The 27,369-nt window shown below is 46.2% G+C and overlaps 1 protein-coding gene and 1 pseudogene across 1 annotated transcript; both read right to left on the bottom strand.

Annotated features, from left to right (window-relative positions):
• Positions 1 to 2,033: 2,033 nt before the first annotated feature.
• Positions 2,034 to 5,956, bottom strand: LOC123114982 (glyoxylate/hydroxypyruvate reductase HPR3-like; annotated as a pseudogene).
• LOC123116820 (uncharacterized) lies at positions 5,715 to 7,676 on the bottom strand. The gene is made up of 2 exons (XM_044537716.1): positions 7,129 to 7,676; positions 5,715 to 6,073 (listed from the first exon to the last, which is right to left on the bottom strand). Exons 1-2 carry the CDS (start codon positions 7,544 to 7,546, stop codon positions 6,051 to 6,053), a joined length of 441 nt encoding a protein of 146 aa, XP_044393651.1. The 5' UTR covers positions 7,547 to 7,676; the 3' UTR covers positions 5,715 to 6,050.
• Between the last annotated feature and the right edge of the window lie 19,693 nt (positions 7,677 to 27,369).

Below are 27,369 nucleotides of genomic sequence, written 5' to 3'. Positions count from 1 at the left end.
CTTCTCAAATTCTTTGTCAGGCACAATATTCTCTGCCTTCCACTGCAGCAATTTCAGTACGGTACCGAGCTTTGCGTTGCCATCTTCGCAATTGGGTTACAACCCTTTTTTGTGGTCCTCTAACATGCGATCGAACTTCAGCTTCTCCTTTTGACTTTCGCATTGCGTCCTTGCATCGACAATGACCCGGCGGAGATCATCATCATCGGGCACATCGTCTGGTTCCTCTTGATCTTCAGCAGCTTCTCCTGTTGCAGCATCATCGTGCACATCGTCTGGTTCCTCTTGGTGTTCAGTAGCATCACCGTATTCAGGGGACACATAGTTGTCATCGTACTCTTCTTCTTCGCCGTATTTCATCATAATCCCTATTTCTCCGTGCCTCGTCCAAACATTATAGTGTGGCATGAAACCCTTGTAAAGCAGGTGGGTGTGGAGGATTTTCCGGTCAGAGTAAGACTTCGTATTCCCACATATAGGGCATGGACAACACATAAAACCATTCTGCTTGTTTGCCTCAGCCACTTCAAGAAAATCATGCACGCCCTTAATGTACTCGGAGGTGTATCTTGAACCGTACATCCATTGCCGGTTCATCTGCGTGCATTATATATAATTAAGTGTGTCAAAAATCATTACAGAACATCATGAATAGATAATTAAGTGACAAAATTAATAGAAGTTCATCATCACATTAAAACCAAAGTACATATCTAACAACATAAAGCTCTGCAGAGCATCTAAATTAATTAAACCATACACTGAAACTATGTAAAACATTTCAATGCGAAAACAAATGCGATCATAATCACAATCAATGTAACAACTGATCCAACGGCATATGATACCAAGCCTCGGTATGAATGGCATATTTTCTAATCTTTCTAATCTTCAAGCGCATTGCATCCATCTTGATCTTGTGATCTTCGACGACATTCGCAACATGCAACTCCAATATCATCTTCTCCTCCTTAATTTTTCTATTTTTTTTCCTTCAACAAATTGTTTTCTTCTTCAACTAAATTTAACCTCTCGACAATAGGGTCGGTTGGAATTTCCGGTTCAACAACCTCCTAGATAAATAAAATCTATGTCACGTTGGTCGGCATAATTGTCATAAACAATAAATGAACCAATAGTTATGAAAAGATAATATATACCATATCCGAATCATAGACAGGACGAGGGCCGACGGGGGCGCCCCATCGCACTATATAAGGTGCAATAATAAAAGTAAGAAAATTGTACAAGTATCTATATAAATATAGAAGTAAGATTTTTTTTTCCTTTCAGAAAGAAGATAAGAACAAGAGGCTCACCACGGTGGTGTCGGCGGCGAGATCGGCGCGGGCGATCGACGGCGGTGAAGACGGGGACGGGACGTGACGGACCGCTAAACCTAGACAAATATTGAGGAAAATGGAGCTTGGAGGTCGAGCTTGGAGAGGAGAAAGCTTAAGTAGTGTGGCTCGGGCATTCCATCGAACACCTTGTGTGCATAGGAGGTGAGATAGAGCACCACAAAGCTCTCCCCTCGCCGGCGACGAAAAACAGAGCACTGGGAGTGCTCTACTCGCGGGCGAGGGGTAGATATAGACAACTAATTGGTCCCGGTTCGTGCCACAAACCGGGACTAAAAGGCAGCCTTTGGTCCCGGTTCATGCCACCAACCGGGACCAATGGTGGTGGGCCAGGAGGGAGGCGCATTGGTCCCGATTCGTCCCACCAACCGGGACCAAAAGGTCCAGCCGAACCGGGACCAATGGCCCATGTGCCCCGGCCGGCCCCCGGCGCTCACGAACCGGGTCCAATGCCCCCATTGGTTCCGGTTCTGGATTGAACCGGGACTAACGGGCTGACCCAGCCTGGACCATTGCCCCCTTTTCTACTAGTGATTCTTGTAGAATTTATTCACCCATATTGTGTATCGGCTCAGAAATTGGATTACACTGGAACACATATATATATTCGATCAACTTCATCTTGTCAAGGACGTAATGATAAAATGCAATTTCTTGAGACATCATCGGATTGATTGTCATTGATGTTCTTGTTTCAGGGTTGCAAGCGGTCTCCCTGAGAAGAGGGCGTCCAGGTTGGTGATGACGTCCTCAAGAAGGCCACGCATAGACTCTGACGTGATCACAACCATGTGGTTTGACAACACGACGGTGTCCATGGCAAGCAGCTCCGGCAGTACTGCCGCTGATTTCTCGTACAGGTCCAGGCTGGTGCACCCGATGACGCAGGCACCTGACCTGCTCCAGCTCATCCATCAGGATGCCTCGGCCAACTTTGACAAGAACCCGGTCCTTCCCTAGCGCCTCCATCACCTCCCATGTGCTTGGTTTCGTCCGTCAGCGCATCGGAGAGCACCAGCACATTGCTGCCTGTGGCGAGTTCGCGCAGCGCCGGGACGAACTACTACGGTGTCGACAGCTTGGGTGACGTCGAGTGGTAGGAGACAGCGCAGGCGAAGGCGGTGAGACCTCGCACGATCCCCACTCGCTCACCTGCCACTGAACAAATATTCTGGTCAGATTCTCTTTATGTTTTGTTCTTTGGGATAATTTGAGACAAGAAGAGAGTTTGTCCAAAACAGAGTGGTCAACAACAGATTCGTACTAACCTTGTGACGAGAGGGTGGTAGTCGCCCTCGGGGTCGGCCATCCACCTGCCAATGCGGACGTACTCGTCGGCAGCGGCCACCTCCCGGAGCACGGCGATGGGAAGCCCGATGGCGTAGTCGGCCGCGAATGTGCCACCGGTGTTGGTCACGACGAGCCCGCGGCTCCGGCACGCGTCCTGGTGCACATGGTCGTGAGAAGGATGACAGATCACGAGATGAGCGAGTCAGCGGCTGTACAGACAACTGCGATGTGTCGACGGGCATGAAAAGAGCAAAGGCGTGACGGCGCCGGCGGACCTAGGATTCGTTTAGGTCGGGAGGGAGAGGAGAAGCCGGGTCGAGATGAGATATCGGGGAAGGGAGGCGCTGCGAATGGCAGAAAAATGGGCTTCACGCGGCAGTCGGCCCAGTTAACCACATGCTTCGGATTTTGCTTTCAGAGTAGCGGCCCCTTAGGACAAAAGGCCCAGTGCGCGAGTTGATTTTAGATCTGACGGTCATGAACGTTTAAAGCACGACATCTGATGGTCTAAATCGTTGATGGTCTGAGAGGGCTGGGATTAAGTGCGGTTGTACTGTCCTAAAAAATACATCACTGCCTGCATGTCCTAGCGCCGCCACTGGCGTAAATGCTGGTCGTCTGCGAGAATCTTGGTCTGTGCAAACCCTCTATTTTTCTCCTTGGAAGCTCAATCCAAGTCGGAGCTGCCTATAGTTGACGTGCCTGGTAGACTCTTTGGAATGGGACAACATGGGTTTCATGCCATGCTTTAGATGGTTGTTCCGTTGATGTTTGTCTGCGGCAAAGCTGAGTCGGCAGATCGAGGACGATGGTTATGACCATGGCGTTTGTAGTCAACTTCGATTGATGTTCTCTGCTTGGCAGCGTTTGCGGAGTCTACATGGATAGCCAGATCAGCCGGTTCCTTATGTGTTGTCATGTTCCATGGCCGCCTGTGTAGACATTGGTAACGGGCTACCCGTATTTTCATTAGTTTGCTGTGCACCATTCTTAGTCAATGCGGCAGGGCAGAGATTTTACCCCATTTTTTACAGAGAAAAAGTGCGCTAAAAAACTTCTAGAATACATTCATAGAAGGGCTCCTCAAATGTCAAAACTGTCCTTGTTCATCCAAAAGCCGACACACAAGCGCACCTTAGAAATTTTGGATATTACCAAACAAAACTGAAATCCAAGTAACGGCTTTATAGGCACATGTTTCCCTCGCGTTCGGACCACCATGATAACGACGGTTTCAAAGCTGGCTACAGAGACATGAGACAATGTAAATCAATTATTTAAATGCAGTGCACCATACTCCCAATAAAACACATCTGGCATCTTGTTTTTTTAGAACAAAGATGCCAGATGTGTTTGGCTTTAAATTAATAAAGGCCACGAACAGGGCTGGGTAACAGACCATTACAGTCCCGAAAGCCCTCGGACCGAACATACCAAAAAAGGCTTTCGCCCCGCTTTATAAATAAAGCAACCACTGAGCACAAAGTTCACAAGGTATCAATCCAAGCAACACACACACACACACACAACGCCACCGCAGGCACATGTCCGACACCGACACACACACACACACACACACAAACAAACACGGGTTCAGCTGTGGACACATCACAACAAGCCCAACACAGGCGCACAACACAACACATAAACTGCGGTGGCGAGGTAGGGGAGATCTAATCCGGCTCCGGTGGTGGTGGGGGAAGCGGAGGAGTCAACCGAGAGAGCCATCGCACTGAGCTGGGTGATGATGGAAGTGATGGCGTCTCTCTCCCTGGGACGGCTAAGCGGCCGCCAAAGCACGACAAATAGGGATATGCTGAATCACAAGCTTATTCCTACCAGTCCACAGCGTCCAGGCAAGCACCCCGATGACCAGCCGCCTAATGCGAAGAGAGCGGGGAAGCTGTTGTGATCCCAGCTTCCACCCACTAATTAGTGGAAACAGGTCTAGAGGAACTGCGCGGACACGCAAGTGAAGAAGATATGGTTCGAATCCTCTTCGGGCCCGCAAAGCGGGCAACGCCCATCACCGGGGCCGTTGCGAAGATAGGCAAAGGGTTCTAAGCCGAAATGCCGCGAGCGGATACAAGGCCCATCAGCCGTAGACAGAGCGCGCAGGCTCGCGGAAAACAAAAGGGGCCACTCCACCTAGGTAGTAGCCGCAGGCTCCCTAGCCAACACATACACTTGCAAAAGTTGTCCTTGAGCATGCTTCATCAGCTCAGCATCCTTGCGCCTCCCCAACGGACTCCACTGCTGTAAAAACAGGTTGCATTTGTAGATTATATTAGACGGATGCGACAGGAAAATGGCTTCAATCGTTAATTTGTTCTGAATGAGCCCAAAGAACAGCTTCAGAACTTCACCCCATTACCTTGCTCGATCTCCTATGCAAATCCATAGGACTGAATTGTTACCAATTTGGATGAATTTAATTAGACATGACCCTGTTACTGTGCGTGCATGGACAAGAATTTCCCAATGTTACATGTGAAACAAAACGAATTAGGGTTTGTTAGAGGTTGTAACTTCGAAGATTTATGAGCCAATTGGATTTTTTTTCCAGAAGTTGCAATGAGACGTTATAGGTAGATGATCGCGGAGATCATGCTTGCTTGGTACGATTGAACTATATCCAAAACCAATCAACAAAGAAGCCTCTTTTGTTATCTCCTAGTTCATTCTTTGTATAGGATAAGCATAAAGTCGGAGAGTTTCACCATAGGGGGAAATGGTCCGAAGAGCTCGCCCCGGAACCTTTATTGAGTAATTGTTCGTCAATAGTTTTTTATTAGAGAGAACCCAAGGCATCCATCAAGTACTGGCACACGTCATCTTTTTGCTAATAGTTGATTCTGTTCCTGTTTGTCACCATGTACTAGAAATAAGCAAAATAGCAATCAAGCAAGAGAGCGAGGTTCAAGCAACATAAAAGATCATCAAGATTCTGACAACAAACTTGGTTTACTACAGCCATTCTACTAATGGTAAGAAACCCAACCTTCCTGGCTCAATATAGATAGTTTGACTGCCAAAATGGTACTACAATCTCCCTATCTTCGAGCAATACTAGCTAGAAACACAGTGATTTTACTCCATGTCATCTAGGGAAGAGCACTATAATTAATTTGTCAGCGAAGCTGGCCAGCGTGGCTGAGGAACCCGTAGTCTGCATACCCATCCCCAGCGCCAAAGAAAGAAGGCTCCCGCAGTGTATCAGCTAGCAGCTCCTTGAACGCTTTCTTCACCTTGGGTGCATACTCTTCCAGCACCGTCTTCTTAGCCTCGTGCGCCTTGAGGTTCATAGTCCAGAGTGCCCGTTGAGACTGCAGTGCAGAGGCTCTCGCTTCTTCGTCCTGTGCTGCTGTAAACTCAACTTCACTAACACCAGCACTGAGATCATACGGAGGATAGGGCCCAAACTGAATTTTTTTGTCAAAAATATCATCAATAAATGAGCAACATACCAATAACTGGAAAGGAAGAGCAGGATATTAAGAACAGTAGGAAACAGGGAACTGACGATGTTGGATTTGGGGTAAATGAAATATAATCAAATAAACCAAATGCCATTTTCAGTGGGTATTATGCTCTCAAACAATCTGTGCTGCGGTAATATTGCTGTCACTTAGCCATTCTTATATTTATTCTGACACAGGACCATGACTGGAGTACCATGGCAGGACGAGGAGGTAAAATAATCAAGATTAGTGAAGAAACATTCACATCGCGATAGTGCTAGGTTCTTGGAGTGCTATACTCCCTCTGTCCTTGACAGTACACAGTGTAAAAAAAGTCTTATATTATGGGATAGAGGGAGTATTAAACAAGCCAAGTCGTGTCCACAATGTAAGCGGCCACTAAGCACCAGATGGCTAAGGCCATGAACTCGTGATAAATCAAACTGGTGTGTCTAAAAAATTGTTTGATTCTGCAAACTGAATCGAATGACAGTTGATTTGAAGGCGAACAACTGGCACATGAAACAGTTACCAAAAAAGTTTGCGCGCCATGCATTCTAGCTACAAGCTAATTAAGATATAAACAAATACGTTAAAATGAAGACAGACTAAAATACAATATTATACATCTTCTCCCTCAACCAAGTGAGCCAGACTCACTTCCTAGAATGGCATTATGTTGACGGACCAAGAAAAAAAGGAACGGGTATCATGATTTATTGACATCTCTACTTTGCAGAGCGTGCTATATAGTCAGCGTTCCTTCACTATATGACTCTAAATTTAGGTCGATCGATATTTACACGTCAAGGTTTGCTCTACAGTTTTATTTTCTCAAAAAGAGAGTACTATTGTGAAAATCCTTTGCAGACAAGCCTCTTATTTAGTAGATTAATAAGAGCACCAATAGTATTTTTGTACAAAAAATAACTGGACAATGGTAATCTTTTTTCTTTCATACGAACACCATATGGAATCCTTAAAATAGCCAATCGATTTCACCGTAGGAACCTTACTTTCGGGGTAGATGCAGTGATCAATAACTTTCCACTTGCCCTGGGGCGCCATCGACGGGCCTGGGAGGGGGATGTCAGCGTCGGGGGTCTGGAGCCGGTTCTTGAGGATGGCGATGCACGCATCCACCTCCTGGATCTCTCGGGACTGCCATTGTATCTGCTGCTGAACCATCTCCTTGATCGCATCTTCAATGGCGTCCTTGGCCCTTAGCTTGGATGCCAGTACATCCGGATTGACCAGACTGGCATCTCCCGAGTCGACCATGGACTTGAGCTTGATGGCGGCGTTGATGGCCGCGTCCTCCTCGAGACGGCAGCGAGGGATCTCCACCTTTCCCATGGACCTCTTGGAGGGCCGCAGCAGTAGCAGATCCTCCACGTTGTAGAGGTCTCTCACCGTGTGAGGCCTGGCGGCCATGGGAGGGGAGGGGAGGGGAGGGGAGAGCTTCACCGGAAGGGGAGGAGATACTCCTAGTCCTAGGTCTTCGGTGATTCTTCGAATCACGGGAGAAAAGGGATTCTCTCGCACCGTGCATGTAGCAGCCCTTGATCTGTTGGAGATCCATGACCATGCAACCAGTTATTGCGTTTAATATTGTTTTGCTATTTCACGCGGCTGATTTCTCTACACGTGTTGGCTGCGTCTGTCGCCGTAGGATATGTTCTTGATCGGACGGCCGGGAGCCAAACTCTAGCTAGTTCTCTTTCTTCTACGACATGACCCCTGTTTCAGAAACATTCCGCAACTATGCCCCTGTTGCAGACCGACCTTGAAGAATCCCCGGTCACGTCACCCAATGACGAGATACACGGCAGGCTCCGACGGAAGGCATGGGGGGCAAAGTTGGCCGTTGAGATGCTATGGGCGATGACAGGGAGCGTGCAGTTGGATGGTTGGAGGGGTCACGATGCTGCGCTTGAGCTCTGCGCGTTCTTCGACGGTATGCGGAGGCAGGTGAGATCAGCTGCGTAGGATGCCGCTGCTTGGCTGCAGCAATAGAGGAGGGTGGAGGAGGTAGCCTGGCGGCGGAGGCTCACCAGATCTGGCCGTGGCAAGGCGGCGGAGCAGACGTTGCGGGGGTTGGCGGTTGCGGGCGAGTAGGCTAGAGGAGGCCGCGAGCCAAGACGGGCGGAGCACGCGTCCTGGCAGCGGCGGCTCGTCAGATCTAACTGCAGCGAGGTGGCAGAGCAAATGGAGGCGACATAGGCGAAGTGGTGGAGGGCGCTCTTGTTGTCGGAGAATATGAGCCTAACGGCGAACACGGCTGCTAGCAAAAATGTTTGCTTGCAACAAAGGGCGTATTACAATTGCAACAAGGCTCTTGTTGAAAAAGGGCCCTATTGCAACTTTGCAAAGGAAAAAACTTTGCGTCATGTTTGCAATTGCAACAAGGATCTTGTTATAAAGTTATGGGATTTTGTTTATGCAACAAAGGTCGTGTTTCTGAAGAAAAATGGTTCAGGAGTGAAATAAGCCTGATGAAATGAGTGAAGTCAGTGTTTTGAAATGAGCGAAGTCAATATTTTGATTATATTGCACTCTCTCAGTTTCCAAGAAGCGAAAAATGTTTCAAGACTTATATAAATATTTACAATATATTCAAATTTCCCATAGCTTTAAAGATCCCGACGTCGGGAACTAAATATGTAAAAAGATTTTGAAATGCATCTTTCCTTGTTAAGCTACCAATAAATTAACATCTCACAAGAAATATAAAGTATGATCTTTTCTATGGGCGGAGAGAGAGAATCATGTGTGCATGTAGCCAATCTCTCTCTCTTTCTCTCTCTCACGCACACACTCTCTCTCTAGCATAAAGCTGGCACATCTAACACATTCTTTCTTGGTGTGTCCAACAGGATGGGCGGTGTATTTTGTAGAGCACAATGCAGAGAATCTCTAAGCCAGAATGAACGACAAATGTAGGCACGGGACCTCTCGTGCAAGATACATTTTCCTGTTTCTAACGAGAGGAGACTAAGAGAGACTATGGCCTATTATTGAGCGATGTGGAATAACAAGATGGGCCGTTGTAGTTTGTGGACCAAAAACATGTGGCGACCAACATAAATCTTTATCTTTACCTTTTTATTATATTATATATATTATATATATATATATATATATATATATATATATATATATATATATATATATATATATAATAAAGCAAATAGTGCTTCTGCCCGTCCGTCATTAAAAATGCCCTTGAAGTTGGCAATAATTACCCACCAATGCCACCCGTAAGTGGCAAAAACGATTCGTTTTTAATTTCTAATATCGCTCCAGGGTTCTGTTATTAAAGGTGGATACGATATAATAGCACCAATGCATGAGCAGCGCGATGGCTGAGGCAACGATGCTCCACACAGGAGACCAGGGTTTGATCCCTAGTTCTCATGCTTTTTCTCTTTCTTTTTACCAAGCGCAGTAATGGGCCAGCCCATGTGCGGGTCGTGGCGCCCCCTGTTTTCTATATCTTTTTTTTATTTCTATTTTGTTTTTTCCCTAAAAATAAATTTCAGATTGATGGCGCCCCCTATTTTTTATTTCTTTTTACTTTTTTATTTCTGTTTTGGTTTTTTATCTCAAAATTAATTTCGGATTTCCAAAATATCAAACAATTGCGAGTTCTGAAAAAAAGTAGGAAAATGGTAAACTGTTTGTGAATTTAAAAAATATTCTAAAAATCAAAAAATGTTCATGACTCAAAAAATTGCTCACAAATTATAAACAAATCACGATTTCTAATGATTTCATGAAATAAAAAATGTTCATGATTTTTTTAAATGAGCCAATATTCAAAGCATATTCAGGAATTTAAAAATCATGTCCATCAGCTTTTAGAAAATGTTCACAAAAATTAAAACACATCCGTAAATAATGAACAAAACTAATTGTAGGTTCCATAAAGGTTTTATTAGGAGATCTATATAGCTCGTTTTATGATTTTATTTAGTCCTTCGCGTTGGGTAAAAAAGGGTTTCCGTGTATTGTACAACGCTGAACCCAACAAAATTGACATAACTTTCTAAGGGTTTGTTTTTGTAAGCTATATTAAAATGACTAAATGTCTATTTTGCTTCCATACACAGTTATGCTTATTTTCATATCACAATAGTGGTTATGGTAAACACCGCTACGCTAAGTGCAGACGAGACACTTTATTTATCAGTATAGCTCAGGCAGGGTCCGTCAGTGCAGTTTGCTCAGCCACAAAATATTTTGTTGTGACGCCTTAAAAAATCAAGTCTTGATGAGCATCATATTGTTCGTTTTTGAAATTACATTTTAAAAGCCGCATCATGACATGATTTGTATATACTTTGTGAATTTGATTCATACTTTTTTATATCTACCACACATGTATAACTTGATAGTTTTTTTCCGTTGCAAGGCACGGGCATTTCCAAAAATGTTCGCTAAATCAAAAAAAGTTCGTCAAATTCAATAACTATTCCACCCAATTTCTAAATATTTTCATTGATTATAGAATGTTTGCCAGTTCAGGAAAATTGCTTAAAAATGTTCACAATTTCTAAAAAATGTTTGTAAATAGCAAAAAATATTCATAAATTGAAAAAATGTTCTTGATTGTAGAAAATGTTCAGAAATTTGTAATAGTATGTTGTTTGCGATTTCAAATATGTGCATGAGTTTAACAAATTGTTCATAATTTCAAAATGTTCATGATTTCGAGAAATTGAGAGAGATATTGTATCTCGGTGATGCAACGAAATGTGATCATGACCATTTGAAATTATGAATTTTTTTCTCCCGTTGCAACGCACGGGCCCTTTTGCTAGTTCAACATATAAGAGTATCTCTAGCAGAGTTGCCATATACGTTCCCCTATCCTCTGAAATTATTATGGTTTATAACAGTTCAAAGGCGATCCTGATCCTGTCATGAGTTCCTTGTTTACTTGTACAAAACTCTTGGCCGACATTGTTTGGTGGGGCATGGGTTGTGTGGTCATCTTGTGTTTTCTTTTGGTATAGATTCGGATCCGTAGTCAATGGCATAGGCGTCTGGTTCTTCTTAGGCGGCCGGTGTGGGAGGGGATGGAAATATGGCAGATATGTTAAAGCACCTGGACCTCTGGGATGACAAACTTGATGATGTGGTTGTGGGGAAGGTGTTGGAAATATGAGCAATTTATCCTTCATCTCAAAACAGCGAGATAGGAAATCCTTGACCTCCTTAATAACATTCAGATTTGTTCCGAAAATTAGTATGTCATCAACATACAAGCAAAGCATAACTTCCTCACCCCCACTATGGCGATAGGACACACATTTATCAGCTTCGTTCACAACAAAGCCTGCAGCTATTAAAGTTCTTTCGAACTTCTCATGCCATTGTTTGGATGCTTGCTTGAGTCCATACAAAGACTTCAGCAACTTGCACACTTTTCTTTCCTGACCATCTATTACAAATCCATCTGGTTGTTCCATATAAATTTCCTCATCCAACTCTCCATTTAGGAAAGCAGTCTTAACATCCATTTGATGAACGAGAAGACCATGTGAGGCAGCTAGTGAAAGTAGAACTCGAATAGTGGTCAGTCGAGCCACAGGTGAGTAAGTATCAAAGAAGACTTCACCTTCCTTTTGGGTATAACCCTTAGCCACAAGCCGAGCCTTGTACTTTTCGATAGTACCATCAGGCCTAAGCTTCTTCTTGAATACTCATTTGCATCCTATAGGTTTGCACCCATAAGGACGATCAGTTATCTCCCAAGTTTCATTCACCAAGATGGAATCCATCTCGCTACGAACTGCTTCCTTCCAGTAGTCAGCATCTTCAGATGCATAGGCCTCTGAAATAGAACTGGGAGTGTCATCTATGAGATACACAAGAAAATCATCACCAAAGGACTTTGCAGTCCTCTGTCTCTTGCTCCTAGTAGGAACTTCATTGTTCTCCTTCACAGGACTTTCAAAGTGTTCCATCGAAATGGCAGGTTCGGTAATTGTAACTAGTTCCTGATTCGATGAACTAGGCATCTCCTGATTAGATGAGGTAGCCATATCCTTCATGGGAAAGATATCTTCAAATAAAGTCGCATCATTCGTCTCCATGATCGTACCGACATGCATGTCAGGTACCTCAGATTTTACAACCAAGAATCTATAGCCAATGCTATGAAAAGCATATTCCAGGAAAACACAGTCCACAGTCTTTGGTCCAAGCTTCCGCTTCTTTGGAATTAGAACATTGACTTCCGCCAAACAACCCCATGTTCGTAGATAAGAGAGTTTTAACCTTTTCTTCTCTCATTCCCCGAATGGAGTTATCTCTTTGTTCTTTGTGGGAACTCGGTTTAGGACATGACATGTGTTAGAATAAATTCGAGGCATACCATCGATCATCCGAGGACCAAGCAATCACGCGAGCACGACACCAATATTTGTTAATGAGGTTCACCGACATGGCTACATCCCGGGGCCTGACTACGGGTGCTCCTTCCCGTGACACCGTCACAATACCGCACCCCGGCCGCCCGGGCGCCGGCACACGCCGCCGGCTCCCCCCGCGTGCCTGTGCTATTATGTTGGCATAGGTTACATCGTGTGTCTACTCCCGCTATATAAGAGAGGCCTAGGATACAAGTGTCCTACTAGGACACGACTCCACATCCTATGTAAACACGATACAGTTACAAGTCCAACTGCAACCTACCTTGTACACTATATTCGACACAACTCTAACAAACTCCACCTTGGCGAATATACTCCACCACCTTGAGTTCGTCAATGCGTCAAACTTCCATGTACATTGGACTTGAGCTTATCCCATGAGCACCACTGCTACTCCAAAGACTCCATGTGACTCCACCTGCAACTTGTAGTTCCTTCTTTTCTTGACCACAGTCAACACTCGAGCAAAATTAAGTTCCTTGTTACTCTAGTTTGTGCTCCCAACTTCCAGAGTATCAGTCCAACGCCATCACACACCGATCACTGACCTGCGTGAAAGTGAACAACTCACATATTGGGTGTCACACATAAGAGTTACCTGAACTCAACATCACCGCTCCTTTCTTGACCGCCTGTCTGAAACTTGAAGGAGTTTCACCGTTGCTTGTAGTCATCCCGAGTCAAATTCGCAGTTGTCTCACCACATGTATGACCACCAGAGCCCTGGCCCGTCTCCATGCCCATGCATACCGCATGCCTCGCCGCTATTACCACGTCGAGCCTCCACTGTCCTGGTCGAGTCTCAAGGGTCGCGAACCCACACCACTCAACCTCCACTGCAGAGTACCATCGATCATCACCGACCGATGACGAGTTTCACGCTTCCATCAGACCACTGGGCTCCAGCCCGAATTGCGTGTCACTCGCTTTTCCTGCTGAATAGGCTTCGACTCTTTGTCGACTTACGCCGTAGCCCCTCAATCCAGCTTCACCTTCAACATGACTCCATGGTAGATGATCAGTCCACCCACGCGCCTCATCGACTTCAAGCTCCGTGTATACATCACCTTGAATCAATCCCGCGCCATAGTCTTGTCGAAGCCACACAAGCCCTCGGGCCTGCGCCACGTGTTTCCACGCCCCAGAAGTCGGTTACCATCAGCATCACGCACCTATGTCGTCGTTGCCGATTCCACCACCGTCTTCTATACCAACCGACTTGCGTCGATCCGTCAGACTGACAAGTCCGACCCAGCCGAACATATCCGACTACAACCATGCTCCACCCTGCGTCATGTCCGTCCGCACATCTGTGCATGTCTTAGACGCCATGTGTATGCATGATCCTGTATGACGCACTTATCCATGCGCCTCCGCAGCCTGTCCACGTGTTCCAAGCCATCTCAGCAAACCAACCCAGAAAAAACTTACATGCAAACTGTACAAATCTTCCTTTTCCTGTCACTCTTTGTTGTTGCTTCTCCGTGCATCTCATAGCTGTACACACACGTGAACCTGGCCGCTCCTTTTTTTTCAAACAAACCTCACGTAGCTTGTGATTGCATAGCAGATATGTACCCTCCAGTAGCACTCCAGATCGGAGTTAGCACACGCGCAACCAACTCGGCTAGCAGCTCTCCTAAACAGCAGCACCACGCTTGTGTTTACTCAGATGTTGCATCGTCTGCGCCTGGCCAACGACCGATACGACACGCGCTTCCCGAACGTTGCCCATGCAACGCGCTTGCCTCGCACCGAGTGGGCGCCGTACCCTAGCACTCTGCCTGCAGCCTGCTTTTACACATCACGCCGCCGCATCAAAAGTATCTCGCCGAGATCCCTTGTCCGATCCAATCTGTCTAGGCTGCCCGCCATCAATCATACCCGTGACGCCTGACGCTCGCCCGATCGATCGCCTGCTCGACCGCCGCATGTCTCGGCTCGTCTTTTCCTTTAGATCAACAATCCACAGCCTCCGAACAACCTAGCTCGATATTGTTGGGTTTAGTCCCACATCGGTTGTGGGGGGACACATAACACGACTTATAAGGGCGGGGGTGTCCCCTCCTAACATGCTAGTCTTTTGGGGGGAGAGGGCCCAAGGCCTATCATAAGTCGGTGTTGCTGTCCGGTTGGGCCTGGTTGACGCATGTGGGTCGGAAACGCTGGTGATAGCGGACCCGGAATTGCGTAACAATTGGTATCAGAGCCCAGGTGCCCGGAATGAATCTCGGTAGACTCACGGGTGGTTGGTCATGGTTGGTGGGCTGGAAACGCTGGTGTTAGCGGGCCCATGGATGGCCGATGTGTGAGGGGGAGATTGTTGGGTTTAGTCCCACATCGGTTGTGGGGGGAGACATAACACGACTTATAAGGGCGGGGGTGTCCCCTCCTAACAGGCTAGTCTTTTGGGGGGAGAGGGCCCAAGGCCTGTCATAAGTCGGTGTTGCTCTCCGGTTGGGCCTGGTTGACGCATGTGGGTCGGAAACGCTGGTGACAGCGGACCTGGAATTGCGTAACAACATGCAGTCAATATCGCCTCCCCCTACCATGCCTTGGAGAGACCCGATGTGTCTAACATGACATTAACCAAATTAGTTAGAGTACGGTTCTTTCTTTCGGCCACCCCATTTGACTGAGGTGAATAGGGAGGCGTCCTCTCATGGATTATACCATGTTCCTCACAAAAATCATCAAATTCATTGGAAAAATACTCTCCACCACGGTCGGACCTAAGCCTCTTGATTGTTCGATCAAGTTGGTTTTCCATTTCAGCTTTATAGATCTTGAAAAAGTTCAAAGCCTCATCCTTAGATTTCAGAAGATACACACGACAGTATCTAGTGGAGTCATCAATTAACGTCATGAAATATTTCTTTCCACCTTTTGTCAACACACCATTCATTTCACATAGATCTGAATGTATGAGCTCTAGTGGTGCAAGATTTCTCATTTCTACAGTCATGTGAGACTTACGAGGTTGCTTAGCTTGCACACACACTTGACACTTAGATCCCTTGACAGTGGTGAAACTAGGGATTAAGTTCAACTTCGCTAGTCGCGACATGCAACCAAAGTTAACATGACAAAGACGTGAATGCCACATATTTGATTCACTATTGTTGCAAATATGATTAACAACTTTATTGCAAACGTCTGATAAAGATAAACGAAACAGGCCTCCTGACTCATAGCCTTTACCAACAAAGGTTCCATACTTGGATATTACAAATTTATTCGACTCAAAGACAAGCTTGTAGCCATCTCTACACAGAAGAGATCCGCTAACAAGATTTTTATTGACGGAGGGGACATAATGTACGTTCTTCAGCCGCACGATCTTCCCCGAAGTAAACTTCAGATCGACCGTGCCAACACCACGAACAAAAGCACTTGAACCGTTGCCCATTAGCACGGTTGAAGTCCCTGCGGTCTGATAAGAAGAAAACATGGAAATATCATCGCATACATGCACATTAGCACCCGTGTCAATCAACCAATCAGGAGAATGACATACTGAAAGAATAGTGGGAAATATACCATACCCAGCATCCTTCATGTCAGTGTCTCCAATGACAACATTAGCGGTCTTGCCGCCTTTCCCAGGATGACGCTTGTCATAGCGATTGGGGCAACTAGGAGCCCAATGATCAGGATCTCCACACACATGACAAGCATTTTTCTTCTTGCCATTCTTCTTCTTGAAGTTCATGTGTTGCGCAGCCTTGTTCTTCCCATCAAACTTTGCTTTACCATCAAACTTGCCCTTGTTCTTGAACTTGTGGGGCTGGAAGTTCTGCTTCTGTACCACATTGGCACTAGATCCTCCGTCAATACCTCGAGCACGTGTGTGCTTTGCTCTCGCCTTTTCTTCCACATCAAGAGTACCAATGAGATCCGGAACGGAAAACTCCTGTCTCTTATGTTTCAGTAAGGTAGCAAAGTTCCTCCATGAAGGAGGAAGCTTAGTGATGATACCCGCGGCAACAAACTTGTCCGATAGCATGCAATTGAAGTGCTCAAGTTCTCTAGCAAATGACTGTATCTCATGAGCCTGCTCAACCACGGAGCGCTCTTCAGTCATCCTGTAATCATAGAATTGCTCCATGATGTACAGCTCAGTGCCAGCATCTGAGACCCCAAACTTGGCCTCGAGTGCGTCCCACATATTTTTTTCATTATCAATTGACGCATAAGCATCAACTATGTTCTCTCCAAGAACACTCAAGAGCGCAGCCTTAAACAAGGTATCCATTTTCTGAAAAGCTTGTGCATGTTGGGCATCTTGCTCTCCTTCAGGTTTGCCAAGAGTGGCGTCATAACAACTCATGGTTTGAAACCATAAGACTACTCTCACGCGCCACCTCTTATAGTGGATACCCTCAAACATAGGAGGTCTCATGGAAGCAGCAAAACCACTTGGGGTAAATTGCCTATAATAAGGTTTTTGGATTATTGAAAATATGAGCAATTTACCGAATGATTTTATTAACAAAAATAGTAGATAAAACATGACTAAAATAGCATATATAAAGCAAGTCATGCAATCTGACAAAGAGAAGGTAAACATCATCTGCATATATGAACTTGAGGTAAACACATCTAGAACAGATACTAGATGAAGTTGCTTATACGAAACAGAACCTAACATACGCAGGACAGAAACTAGAGGCAAGAACTGTAGGAGAACTTCTAACAGAAAGGAGAAGAACACGTACGGCACAACAGCTCTCCCAAAAAACCTTATCACCCTTCTCCCGTACAGGACTCAAAAGGTGTGGTCTCGGAGGCCTACTGTCCCGACCTGCGGTGCACGCCGCAAGCCAGCAGCGCAGTGCTCAGGAACTTGTGACGAGAGGAGGAAGAGATTCTGATGCGTCTCTCTGGGAGGAGTGACCTCCCTTTTATAGGCGCAAGAGAAGAAGGCGAGAGGCTGCGCTGGGAGCTGAAGAGAACGAGGGAGACGCGGGCGGCGGAGGAGGAGCGCGCGTGGATGTCCCTCTTGTTCTCATGCTCATACAAGTGGGGAAGGAGTCTCCCTTATAAAGAGGTCCAACTCCCTCTAAACTAGCAAGATGGGACTAAACTTTAGTTCCACCTCTTGCCTTGCATGAATGGGCTGCGTGGGCCTCTAGGATTTATTAGGAATTTCTGAAACTGTTATTGGGCTAGGCCCAAATAGACAAAAATTTCAGCAAAAGGAAGAAGTGAAGCAGCATTAATCTCAAGCACGCTGGCTGGTGATCGGGAATCTAAACACAGATAGCCACTACAGCTCTGAAGCAATGCTTGAGATGATGAATACGTCTAGGCACATATATGTACACATAGTTACTGGTCTATATCGCAAGGAGGTTATAGTGGATCGGCTCGCGCTTCGCATTGGCTAGTTCAGAGAGATACAACTAGCTCCGAGGAAGATGTGAGACGGCGAGTATGTGAGTGCGCGCGCTCGGGTGCTGGTTGCAAAGCCACTAATGTGATTGACCCCATTTACCATACCGGAGAGGCCTGTCGCTTGCTGCAAGTTATGTATGAGAACACCCTAATAGTTTTTAGGTGTCTGGGCTATTGGGACATGTTCACAAAGAATGCAGAGATGGGCGAAGCTGAAGCAATATGGTTGATGGATGATTACCGTGAAAATGTAAGTGGCATATGGCCACCGCAGCACAGGGCATGAGCTCCATGAGCTGGAAGAAGTGGAGGTCGGGAAACTCCCAAGCACTAGACAAAGTTGGGGAAGAGATTATCTTAGGTGGTTGAGTTACCAGGGGAAGATGATGAACTAGACATGGCGTCAGGCCATTTGAATCCAGCAAATGAGTGGGGTGAAGGCAAAATCAAGTGAAAACGCACAACATGGAAGAAACTTGATCTCACCGGTGTGAACGAGAAGGAGGTAGACGAAATTTTACCAAACATACTAACCAGCCACCACCATCCATGTATATTCCCCTGTGGCCATGGGACAAGAAGAAACAAAGGTAAATGACATCACCACGCAAGAGAGATGATTTAGCATCATTGGCGACCTCCCTAGGGGAGGACTGCTGCTCCTAATGGCTATCCTATGTTGGAAATGTGCCTTGACGTGGGCTATCTGGAATTGCAGAAATGATTTGGTTCTTAACAGAACAACACGCTTTCATTCTTTGCAGGTTATTTTCCGAGCCACGGCGTTGATCCGTTCGTGGTCGTTACTCACTCCGACGGAGGCCAGGGAGCATTTGGTTACTGGATCTATCCGTTGGGAGATGGTAGTTCGGGATATCTTCAACCGGTTTGGATGGTGGTCATGTAATAGGATAGGCAATTAGTTTACCTATCTCTCTGTTTTGCCAGCCGGTTGTGGCGTCATTTATTTGGCTAGTTTGTATTCTAGCTTTTCTGGCTCTGAGTGAGCTCTTTTTATTGTCGTTGGGAGACTTTTAGACTTTTAGACCTGTTTGGCACATTTTTATTTGATTAATAAGAGGGCCGTATGCATCATTCTGATGCAGAGGCTGGGACATTCCCCCTTTTCGAAAAAAATTGTTGAAAATGTCGCGGGCTGGGCAACCCTGTGAGGGCTGATGAGTTCCATGATCTCACGCGGGAGAGTGCACGAACGATTCCTTTTGTGGTGGAGATGCAGATCACAAAGTACCACATGGAAGGTTTTGCTGACACTTCGGGATATTACAGTGCTTATGATGTTCGTAACCATGGTTGTAGTAGGTGCCTTTGCATTTACTGGAGCAGATCGTTAGATTGGGCATTGTGAAACTTTTCTACATATCTTATAGATATGATATGAAGGAACTCGGGAAAATCCTAGGAGAGTGAGTTGCTGGTATGGACATGCTATTGTTTGTGCATTTTGTGGTTACTCGAGCGCACTAAGAAAGGACTTCCTGGTCGGCCACTCGTCCTCAAATCACATATATAGCTAACAAACATCAACAATTTATCTAAAAGCATTTATTTGACCCGTATCCCGCTCATTTAGACATAGTTGCTCCTTGCACCTCAACACCTCATTGAAATCTCCTATGCAAAGTTAGGGGAGATCACAATCAGCCTTCAAGAATCTCATCCTGAGCAGTTTTAACATGCTCCCTCTTACCCCATCTTTTTACATGAAAGGTAATAGTACATAATAGACCTGAGCCGTTGATCCCATTAGTTAGTGGTTTGATTAACTCTTACCTTCTTACCTCATATGGGGGTTAAGAGCGAGCATGTTAAAATTTTCCTAGTATTTATCTGTGAGGCTGCTACTCTAGATCATGTCAAACGTAACGGCCACGAACCAGAGACCGTGGTCGGGGCGTTACAAAAAATTGAACCATAAATAACTGTAGTTAGAAAACGAGGATCAAAATCCTCCCAACAAACTTCAAAATGAACATCTGGAGCAACAAAAAAGGAACCACAACAACAAGGACCATTGACAGATACACATACAAACAAGTTATATTCTTTGTACCAACGGTAATTTTCTCTGATGAATGTCAGCTGGGAGGGCCATGCCACCCAAACTTCTTTTGTGACAAGTCTAGTTGGTAAGAGATTGGCAAATCTTGCCTTTTTTTGCCGCAAAAGTGCTCTTCTTCCGAGAAAATGCCATGCGTTTTCTGAAGAAACTGTTAGTCTCATACAACTATACTTGTTGTCTAAAGGATTCACAAATTCCCACCTCGAGTGAACATTCGCCAGCTATTGCAGCCCTTGGACAAAGGCTGGATAGTGCATGCATCACTTTTACACAAAAAAGTAAAGTTTATACACATAAGCATAGAGTTGGCGATGTCACAAGCTAGAAGCTATTACCTGCATCAAGAACATTGGTTTAGGTTAACAAGAAGTACAAGATAATAAACAAAATTAAAATTTCTTGGATTAAGCTTTTCATTGTTTTTCAAGGAAAGACAATCGCAATAAGGATTACAGTTCCCTTTTACTTCAAATGGCCTCCTTGGTCCTTGGCAAAAAAGAAAAGGTCTTCTCGGAGGTAACAACCCCCTCCTAAAGCACACTTCCATTCAGAAGGCTAATGGCGTTGAAACAAACATGGGCTCTTTAAGCAATGCACTTGTTTGGTACTTGACTCTAGTTCTGAAATTTAATATCATCGACTCTCTTGGTGCTTGGAACAATTTGAAGTGGCATGTCCAAACATCAGAATGGAAAACTTTGTGTCCACCCCCACAATGTTCTTAGAGCAACTCCAACGGGGCGACCCAAACAGACGGCGAATTTGTCGGTTTTTCGTCCGTTTGGGTCGGCCACCCGCCTGGCGTCAACCCTGTTATAGATTTGGGTAGGGACAGTGCGCCCAACGCGCCAACCCATTTTCATGTCCGAACTCAACTTCTTTAAAAAAGGCCCGCGACCGATCATGCCAACGGCCATGTCTCATGCCGGCACCATGCCAGCGCCGCATACAATGCCGGCTTTAAAAAATATCACCACAGTTCATGCTGGTCCACTTGCCACCCGGCCGGCACACATGCCAGCACACAAAAAAGGGTGGGACTTCAGTTCGACCACGCCATCGCGCCCCCGTGGTCATGCCAGCACATCTGCCGGCATAAAAAAAGATGGCGCTTGCCGCCATAGATCACTCGTCGTCGAACTTGAGCATGTCGGCCTACATCTTCTCGAACCATGGCCTCTTCCTTGGCGACATAGTGTTGAGATCCACCTTCATGATCTCCACCCCGGTCATCATGCTCGCGAGAGCCACTTCTTCCGCCTTGGTCTTGGCGTTGGCGGCCTCAATCTCTAGCATCTTGGCTTGCTTCTCCGCCTCCATCTCAAGCATCCTTGCTTGCTTCTCCGCGTCCATCTCAAGTCTCCTCCTTTGGATCTCCATGAAGGCATTCATTTGTCCTGCTTCTTGTCGACTCCTCTTGGCCGACTCCTTTGCCCGCGTGCCTCCGATCCTTCCTCTTGGCCGACTCCTTTGCCCGATGTTTGGGCGTCCGCACCTTCTTCGGTTTGGGCGCGGCGGTCTTGCAGGGGCGCGAGGCTTGCCTTTGCCGGAGGGGGCGGCCGACATGCCGGATGAGGCGAGGGAGGCGAGGCCGGCGGCGACATCGAGGTCGTCGTCCATGGCGGGGGGTGGGGCGGGAGCGCGCGCGGGTGGGAGGGTTTTGAGGGGAATGGAGTGAAATGGTCACTACTACAAAAAGGGCTATAGATGGAATGGCCACTAATGGCGCACCTGTGATGTGGTGCGCCATTACTATATTCTAATGGCGCACCATGTCTCGGTGAGCCATTAGTAATATATATTACTAATGGCGCACCTGGTGCGTGGTGCGCCATTAGTAGTTTTGAAAAAAAACATAATTTTTTTTTGTTACTAATGGTGCACCGTTGTATAGTGCGCCATTACTAATTGACATAGTAATGGCGCACCACATCCGTCGTGTGCCATTAGTAGTTTTGAAGAAAAAGTAAAATAAAATAAAAAAAAATTGTTACTAATGACGCACGATGTCTCGGTGCGCCATTACTAGTTTTAACTAGTAATGGCGCACCGTCCACTGGTGCGTCATTACTAAGTTTTTTTCAAAAAAAATCAATTTTTTTTATTTTTTTTTAAAACTAGTAATGGCGCACCGTGGGTGTGGTGCGCCATTACTAGCCCACGGTGCACCATTACTAACTTGCCCCAACAAAGAATGCACCTCCTCCCGATCGCCTTTTCAGTTTAAAAAAAATAAAAGAATATGATGGAAATGTCAAAAAAATAAAATAAAATAAGTTTCCCATGTAATATGTGCTCTAGTTGTTGGAAAATTTACAAATATGAATTTCGACTTTATTTGCAAAATCTCTCTCGAAATTTGTAAAATGGGCATAACTTTTGTATACGAACTCGGATGAAAAAGTTTTTTATATGAAAAATCATCTACTCGAAAAGTTACATCCAAATTTAACCGGGAGAACCCCGTTAAACATTTCCAAAGTCCCCAAAAACCTAACAGAAAAAAAGTTACGGGGCTTTCAAGATCTAGAGGCAAAAAAATTCAAAAAATTTCAAACTTACTAGTGGCGCACCGTGGATGTGGTGCGCCACTAGTAACAAAAAAATTGGTTTTGAATTTTTTTTCTGAATTTTTTTTTCAAAAAATGATACGTAATATAACCGGGAAGTTTGAAATATTTTGAAAAATTTCATCATAGTCATGAAAATGAACAAAGTCCTAGACATCAACAAGGTATAACAGGATTGATATGCTAGATATATTAACAAGTGTCTATGAAGTGAGCTGTTGTTGGGGTTGGATAGAACTCTCACTACTACAAAAAGGGCTATAGATGAAATGTCCACTAATGGCGCACCTGTCATGTATTGCGCCATTACTATATTCTAATGGCGCACCATGTCTCGGTGCGCCATTAGTAATATATTACTAATGGCGCACCTGGTGCCTGGTGCACCATTAGTAGTTTTGAAAAAAAACATAATTTTTTTATTACTAATAGCGCACCGTTGTATAGTGCGCCATTACTAGTTGACATAGTAATGGCGCACCACATCCGCCGTGCGCCATTAGTAGTTTTGAAAAAAAAGTAAAGAAAAAATAAACAAAATATTTGTTACTAATGGCACACCATGTCTCGGTGCGCCATTACTAGTTTTAACTAGTAATGGCGCACTGTCCACTGATGCGCCAGTACTAATTTTTTTTAAAAAAAAATTCAAAAAAAATATCATTTTTTTAAACTAGTAATGGCGCATTGTGTGTGTGGTGCGCTATTACTATTTAACAAGTAATGGCGCATCACCCCACGGTGCGCCATTACCAACTTGCCCCAACACCGAATGCAACCCCCCTGGATCGCCTTTTTAGTTTTAAAAAAAATAAAAGAAAATGATGGAAATGTCAAAAAAAAATAAAAGAAAATAAGTTTCCCATGTGATATGTGGTCTAGTTGTTGGAAAAATTTACAAATATGAATTTCGACTTTATTTGCAAAATATCTCTGGAAATTTGTAAAATGGGCATAACTTTTCCATACGAACTCGGATGAACAAGTTTTTTATATGGAAAATCATCTACTCGAAAAAAATCCGAACAGAAAAAGTTTTTTATACGAACTCGGATGAAAAAGTTTTTTATACCTAAGATTAAGCATATTGACCCGAGATTAAGCCATAGTGAACTGAGATTAAGAAAAAAGCGAAAAAAAATTTGAAAAAAAAATTGTTTTTTTTTTTAAAAAAATTCTGAATTTTTTTTTAAAAAAATATTGTTACTAATGGCGCACTTCTATGTGAAGCGCCATTAGTATACCAGATACTAATGGCACACCACAGGTGCACCATTAAAAAAAAAATCTAATGGCGTGGTGCTAGTGGCGCACCTGTAGTGCGCCATTAGTAGCGAAAACAGGTGTGCCACTAGCAGCCCTTTTTCTAGTAGTGTCTGAAGTTAAACGTGTTTGGACTGGAGTAGTATGAGGATGGGTGACCTTTCGGGAAGTTTGACCATGAGTGGGATTTGACCTGAGATTAAGCATATTGACCCGAGATTAAGCCATAGTGAACTGAGATTAAGAAAAAATCGAAAAAAAATTGAAAAAAAAATTAAAAAAATATTGTTACTAATGGCGCACTTCTATGTGGTGCGCTATTAGTATACCAGATACTAATGGCGCGCCGTGGACTATTCTAATGGCGCACCAGCGGTGCGCCTGGTGCGCCATTAGTATACCAGATACTAATGGCGCACCACAGGTGCGCCATTAGTAAAAAATACTAGTGGCGTGGTACTAATGGCGCACCGGTTGTGCGCCATTAATAGGCAAAACCGGTGCGCCATTAGTAGGCCTTTTCCTAGTAATGGGTGGAGGCTACCACCGACCAGCGGGCCAGGGGGGAGGAGAAGGCTCGCGCGGGCGTCCATCTCGTGTCCGTGCCGATGCAAATCTGGCTAGAAAAATAAGTCGGGAATTGGTCGGCAGGCGAACGCACGTCCGTTTGGGTCGGAGCGTTGGGCCGACTTTTGTGCCCGCGTCGACCCAAACGGACGCCTGCAGACGAAATGGGTCGTCCCTTTGAAGTTGCTCTTAACCTCATTTGATGGTCATTCTCCTCACCCAGCAAGCTCATATTATTGCTAAACTTTACCCTACTACACGTCTTGGCTTTTTAAATCCTCAAAACCAACTAGAAAAGGAGCACGCGGGGCAACGGAAACGGGATCACAACTAAAGGTTGCATTCACGGATACACATACAAACAGTAAGACCACATGTTTTACACAAAACAACGGCCTCCCGATATACTCGTCTTCGTTCTCAATCAACCGAAGCCGAGCTCCCGCTCCCATGACTAGGGTTTCCCCCTCTTCCCCCACCGCCGCCGCCTGCCGCCGGCTGCGCGCGCCCTGCCTGCCTCTCCCCCTTCCCGTTCCCCTTCCTGGACCACCGTCCACCCGCTCGCGCCCCCCCCCCCCCCCGCGGGCGACGGGTGGGCCTCTGCCTCCTCTCCTTCGGCCCCCTTCTGTCCATCTTCCTCCCGCCACTGCCGGCTGGTTTCGCCGGGCCTGGCCCGCGCGGCGCTGGTGGCGGCGGGCCGTCCCTTCCCTACACGCTCATGGGGGTTGTGGGGGTCTCTCGATGGCGGTGGTGGTTGTCCCCTCACGTCGTCGATGTTGCGGATGCCCCCGTGACCACTCTCCCTTCTCCTGTCCTCCAGGTCTCATGTCGGTGACCTCAGGGAGACGACGAAGTTGATTCGGTAGCCGTGGTGGCACATGTTGGTGGGCAGCGTGATGGGTGGTGCACTTTGATTCGTCGGGGGTGGTGGTGGGGGTTTGGGTTGGGAGAAATCTCTGGCGGCTCGTCTGGCCCCGACGCAGTGACGCCTGTGGGTGCCGCCGGACCTTCCTGAAGGGCGTCGGGTACACCCCTTCCCCTCACTGCCTCCCGCGTACCGGGGGAAACCCTAGGACTAGTCCGGGTAGCAGCAACGTCATCGTCGCCTCCTTCTTGAAGGTGTTGCTTGGTACGCGGCGCTTCGGGTGCTGGAAACGTGGTGGTACTTCTCGGTCGCCGGTCATCTTCGTTCGTTGATTTGCCGAGTCGGCGTAGAAGACAAGCATGCTATTCACGGAGTAGAAGACAAGCATGCTCCAAGAGTCGGCGTTATTTGCTCTTTTACATAAATGTTGTTTCCAACAATCTGCAGCTAATATCACAAGTTACTGCCCGAATAGCTCATGCTATTAAAGATTTGAGACCATGTTTAAATAACCAAAGGGATAACATGGACCAATTTAAAAATATGCAAAAATAGGAGAGATTCCTATTTATGGCAGATATGGCGTGGCTTAGTCAAGATAATTGGGCTGGTGCGAGCTGTGGAGAAATCTGAAATCGACGTATCCAGAGCCAAAATATAAGCGAACATTGGGAGCTGACATTATAGGATCGAATCAACACATTATCCGAAGAAACACGGGCGAAAATAAAAGGCGAGCGAATGCTCACCGCCGGCGGCAGTGGCGACCCGAGGTGACGGGCTCGCTTTGCACGATTTGAAGGGTCTGTGCCTCGCGGCAGCATGTCCGTGTCGGCGCTGCGCAGGAGTCTGCTGAGCTCGTTGATACAGATTCTGGCATCGTCGATCTGAGCGACGGAGCCCCGGACAGAGCCTTGGATGAGTTTCTCAAAACCATCCTCGACCGCACCCCTGGCCCTGCGTTTGCAGTGGAGAAGCTGTCGATTGTGGACGCGGAAACCAGAGTTGCCCGGTTGGACTAGGATCATGAGTCGGTTGGCAAGGACGTGCGAAAGCGGAAGGAGATCTGATTGGGTTCGCGATTCGCGCAGTGCGCCTCCAGCTCTTCGACGCTGGAGACATACTTCATCTCCATGGGGAGTAGTGGATCAGGCGCGGGATCCATCTGGGAACACGAGTCTCTTTGGGACGATGAGTAAGAAGGCGATGCGGTCTCCCAACTTGTGTTCACAATCTAATGGCGAGCGGGCAGGAAGGAGGGGCTCGTCGCCGATCGGCAGCCCTAATCGCCGTCTGGCGCTAATCACGGGATAACCACGTCTGTCGTCACGTCCGCGAACGGGGGACAAACGGGCTTTCTCCTGGGCTTTTCTTTTTCTCTTCTTCAGATTTTAAATTTGAGTAGGAGGCCCAAGTACGTGTAATCACATGGTAACGTTGATACAATCTTGTGGTTTGACTGTTTGAGGACTTTTGCTATAAAAAAACTGTTTGAGGACTTCCTCAAAAAAGACTGTCCGGTCCGTGTGGCATTTGGGCTCTGAGTCATCCTTACTATACCTCCGTCCGGGTTTAAAAGGCCCCCAGACCAAAATGCAGGTACCAAGACGTCTAAGGGCATCTCCAACGCGCGGTGCTTGGAGGGGCGCCAGGATTCATTTCCTATTGAATTCCTGGTCGATCAACGGTTGATGCCGTCAAATCCCAGCGCCCGGCGCTGCGTCGACGCCAAGGGATGCATCGGGCGCTTTGCTCCTTTCTCTCCTGCATGCGGCGCATAGCCAGCTTAATTACCGTTCAATTAGCACCGGCAGTTTAGCCTCTCGCGTTGTAAGACATGGGCGCCTAGAATTTTTTTAATTTAGTAATTCATTCTCTTCGTCTATAAGCGTCTACTCAAGCGCCGGGCATTGTACATGCCCTAAGTGTGCATAACAATCCGTGAGAGTCTAACCAACCATAGCGTGTAAAATGCATCTCCCTCCGTGTCCCTTTAATTCTGGGTTGGCTCCTCCTATTAATGTGTCGTGGCCGCTCGCTTAAATAAAATACATGCATTGGCTGCATGCACA

This window comes from Triticum aestivum, chromosome 5B (genome assembly GCF_018294505.1).
Source record: "Triticum aestivum cultivar Chinese Spring chromosome 5B, IWGSC CS RefSeq v2.1, whole genome shotgun sequence".
Classification (NCBI taxonomy): domain Eukaryota; kingdom Viridiplantae; phylum Streptophyta; class Magnoliopsida; order Poales; family Poaceae; genus Triticum; species Triticum aestivum.
The sequence above is the reverse complement of the archived record's forward strand: the minus strand, read 5'-3'. Positions and strand labels throughout refer to the sequence as shown.

Excerpts from the sequence above, each read along its gene's own strand:
- LOC123116820 (XM_044537716.1), bottom strand. The coding sequence starts at position 7,546 with ATGGCCGCCAGGCCTCACACGGTGAGAGACCTCTACAACGTGGAGGAT. Across the intron at positions 6,074-7,128 it reads TCACTGCATCTACCCCGAAA|TTTGGGCCCTATCCTCCGTA; the intron begins GTAAGGTTCCTA and ends AAAAAAATTCAG.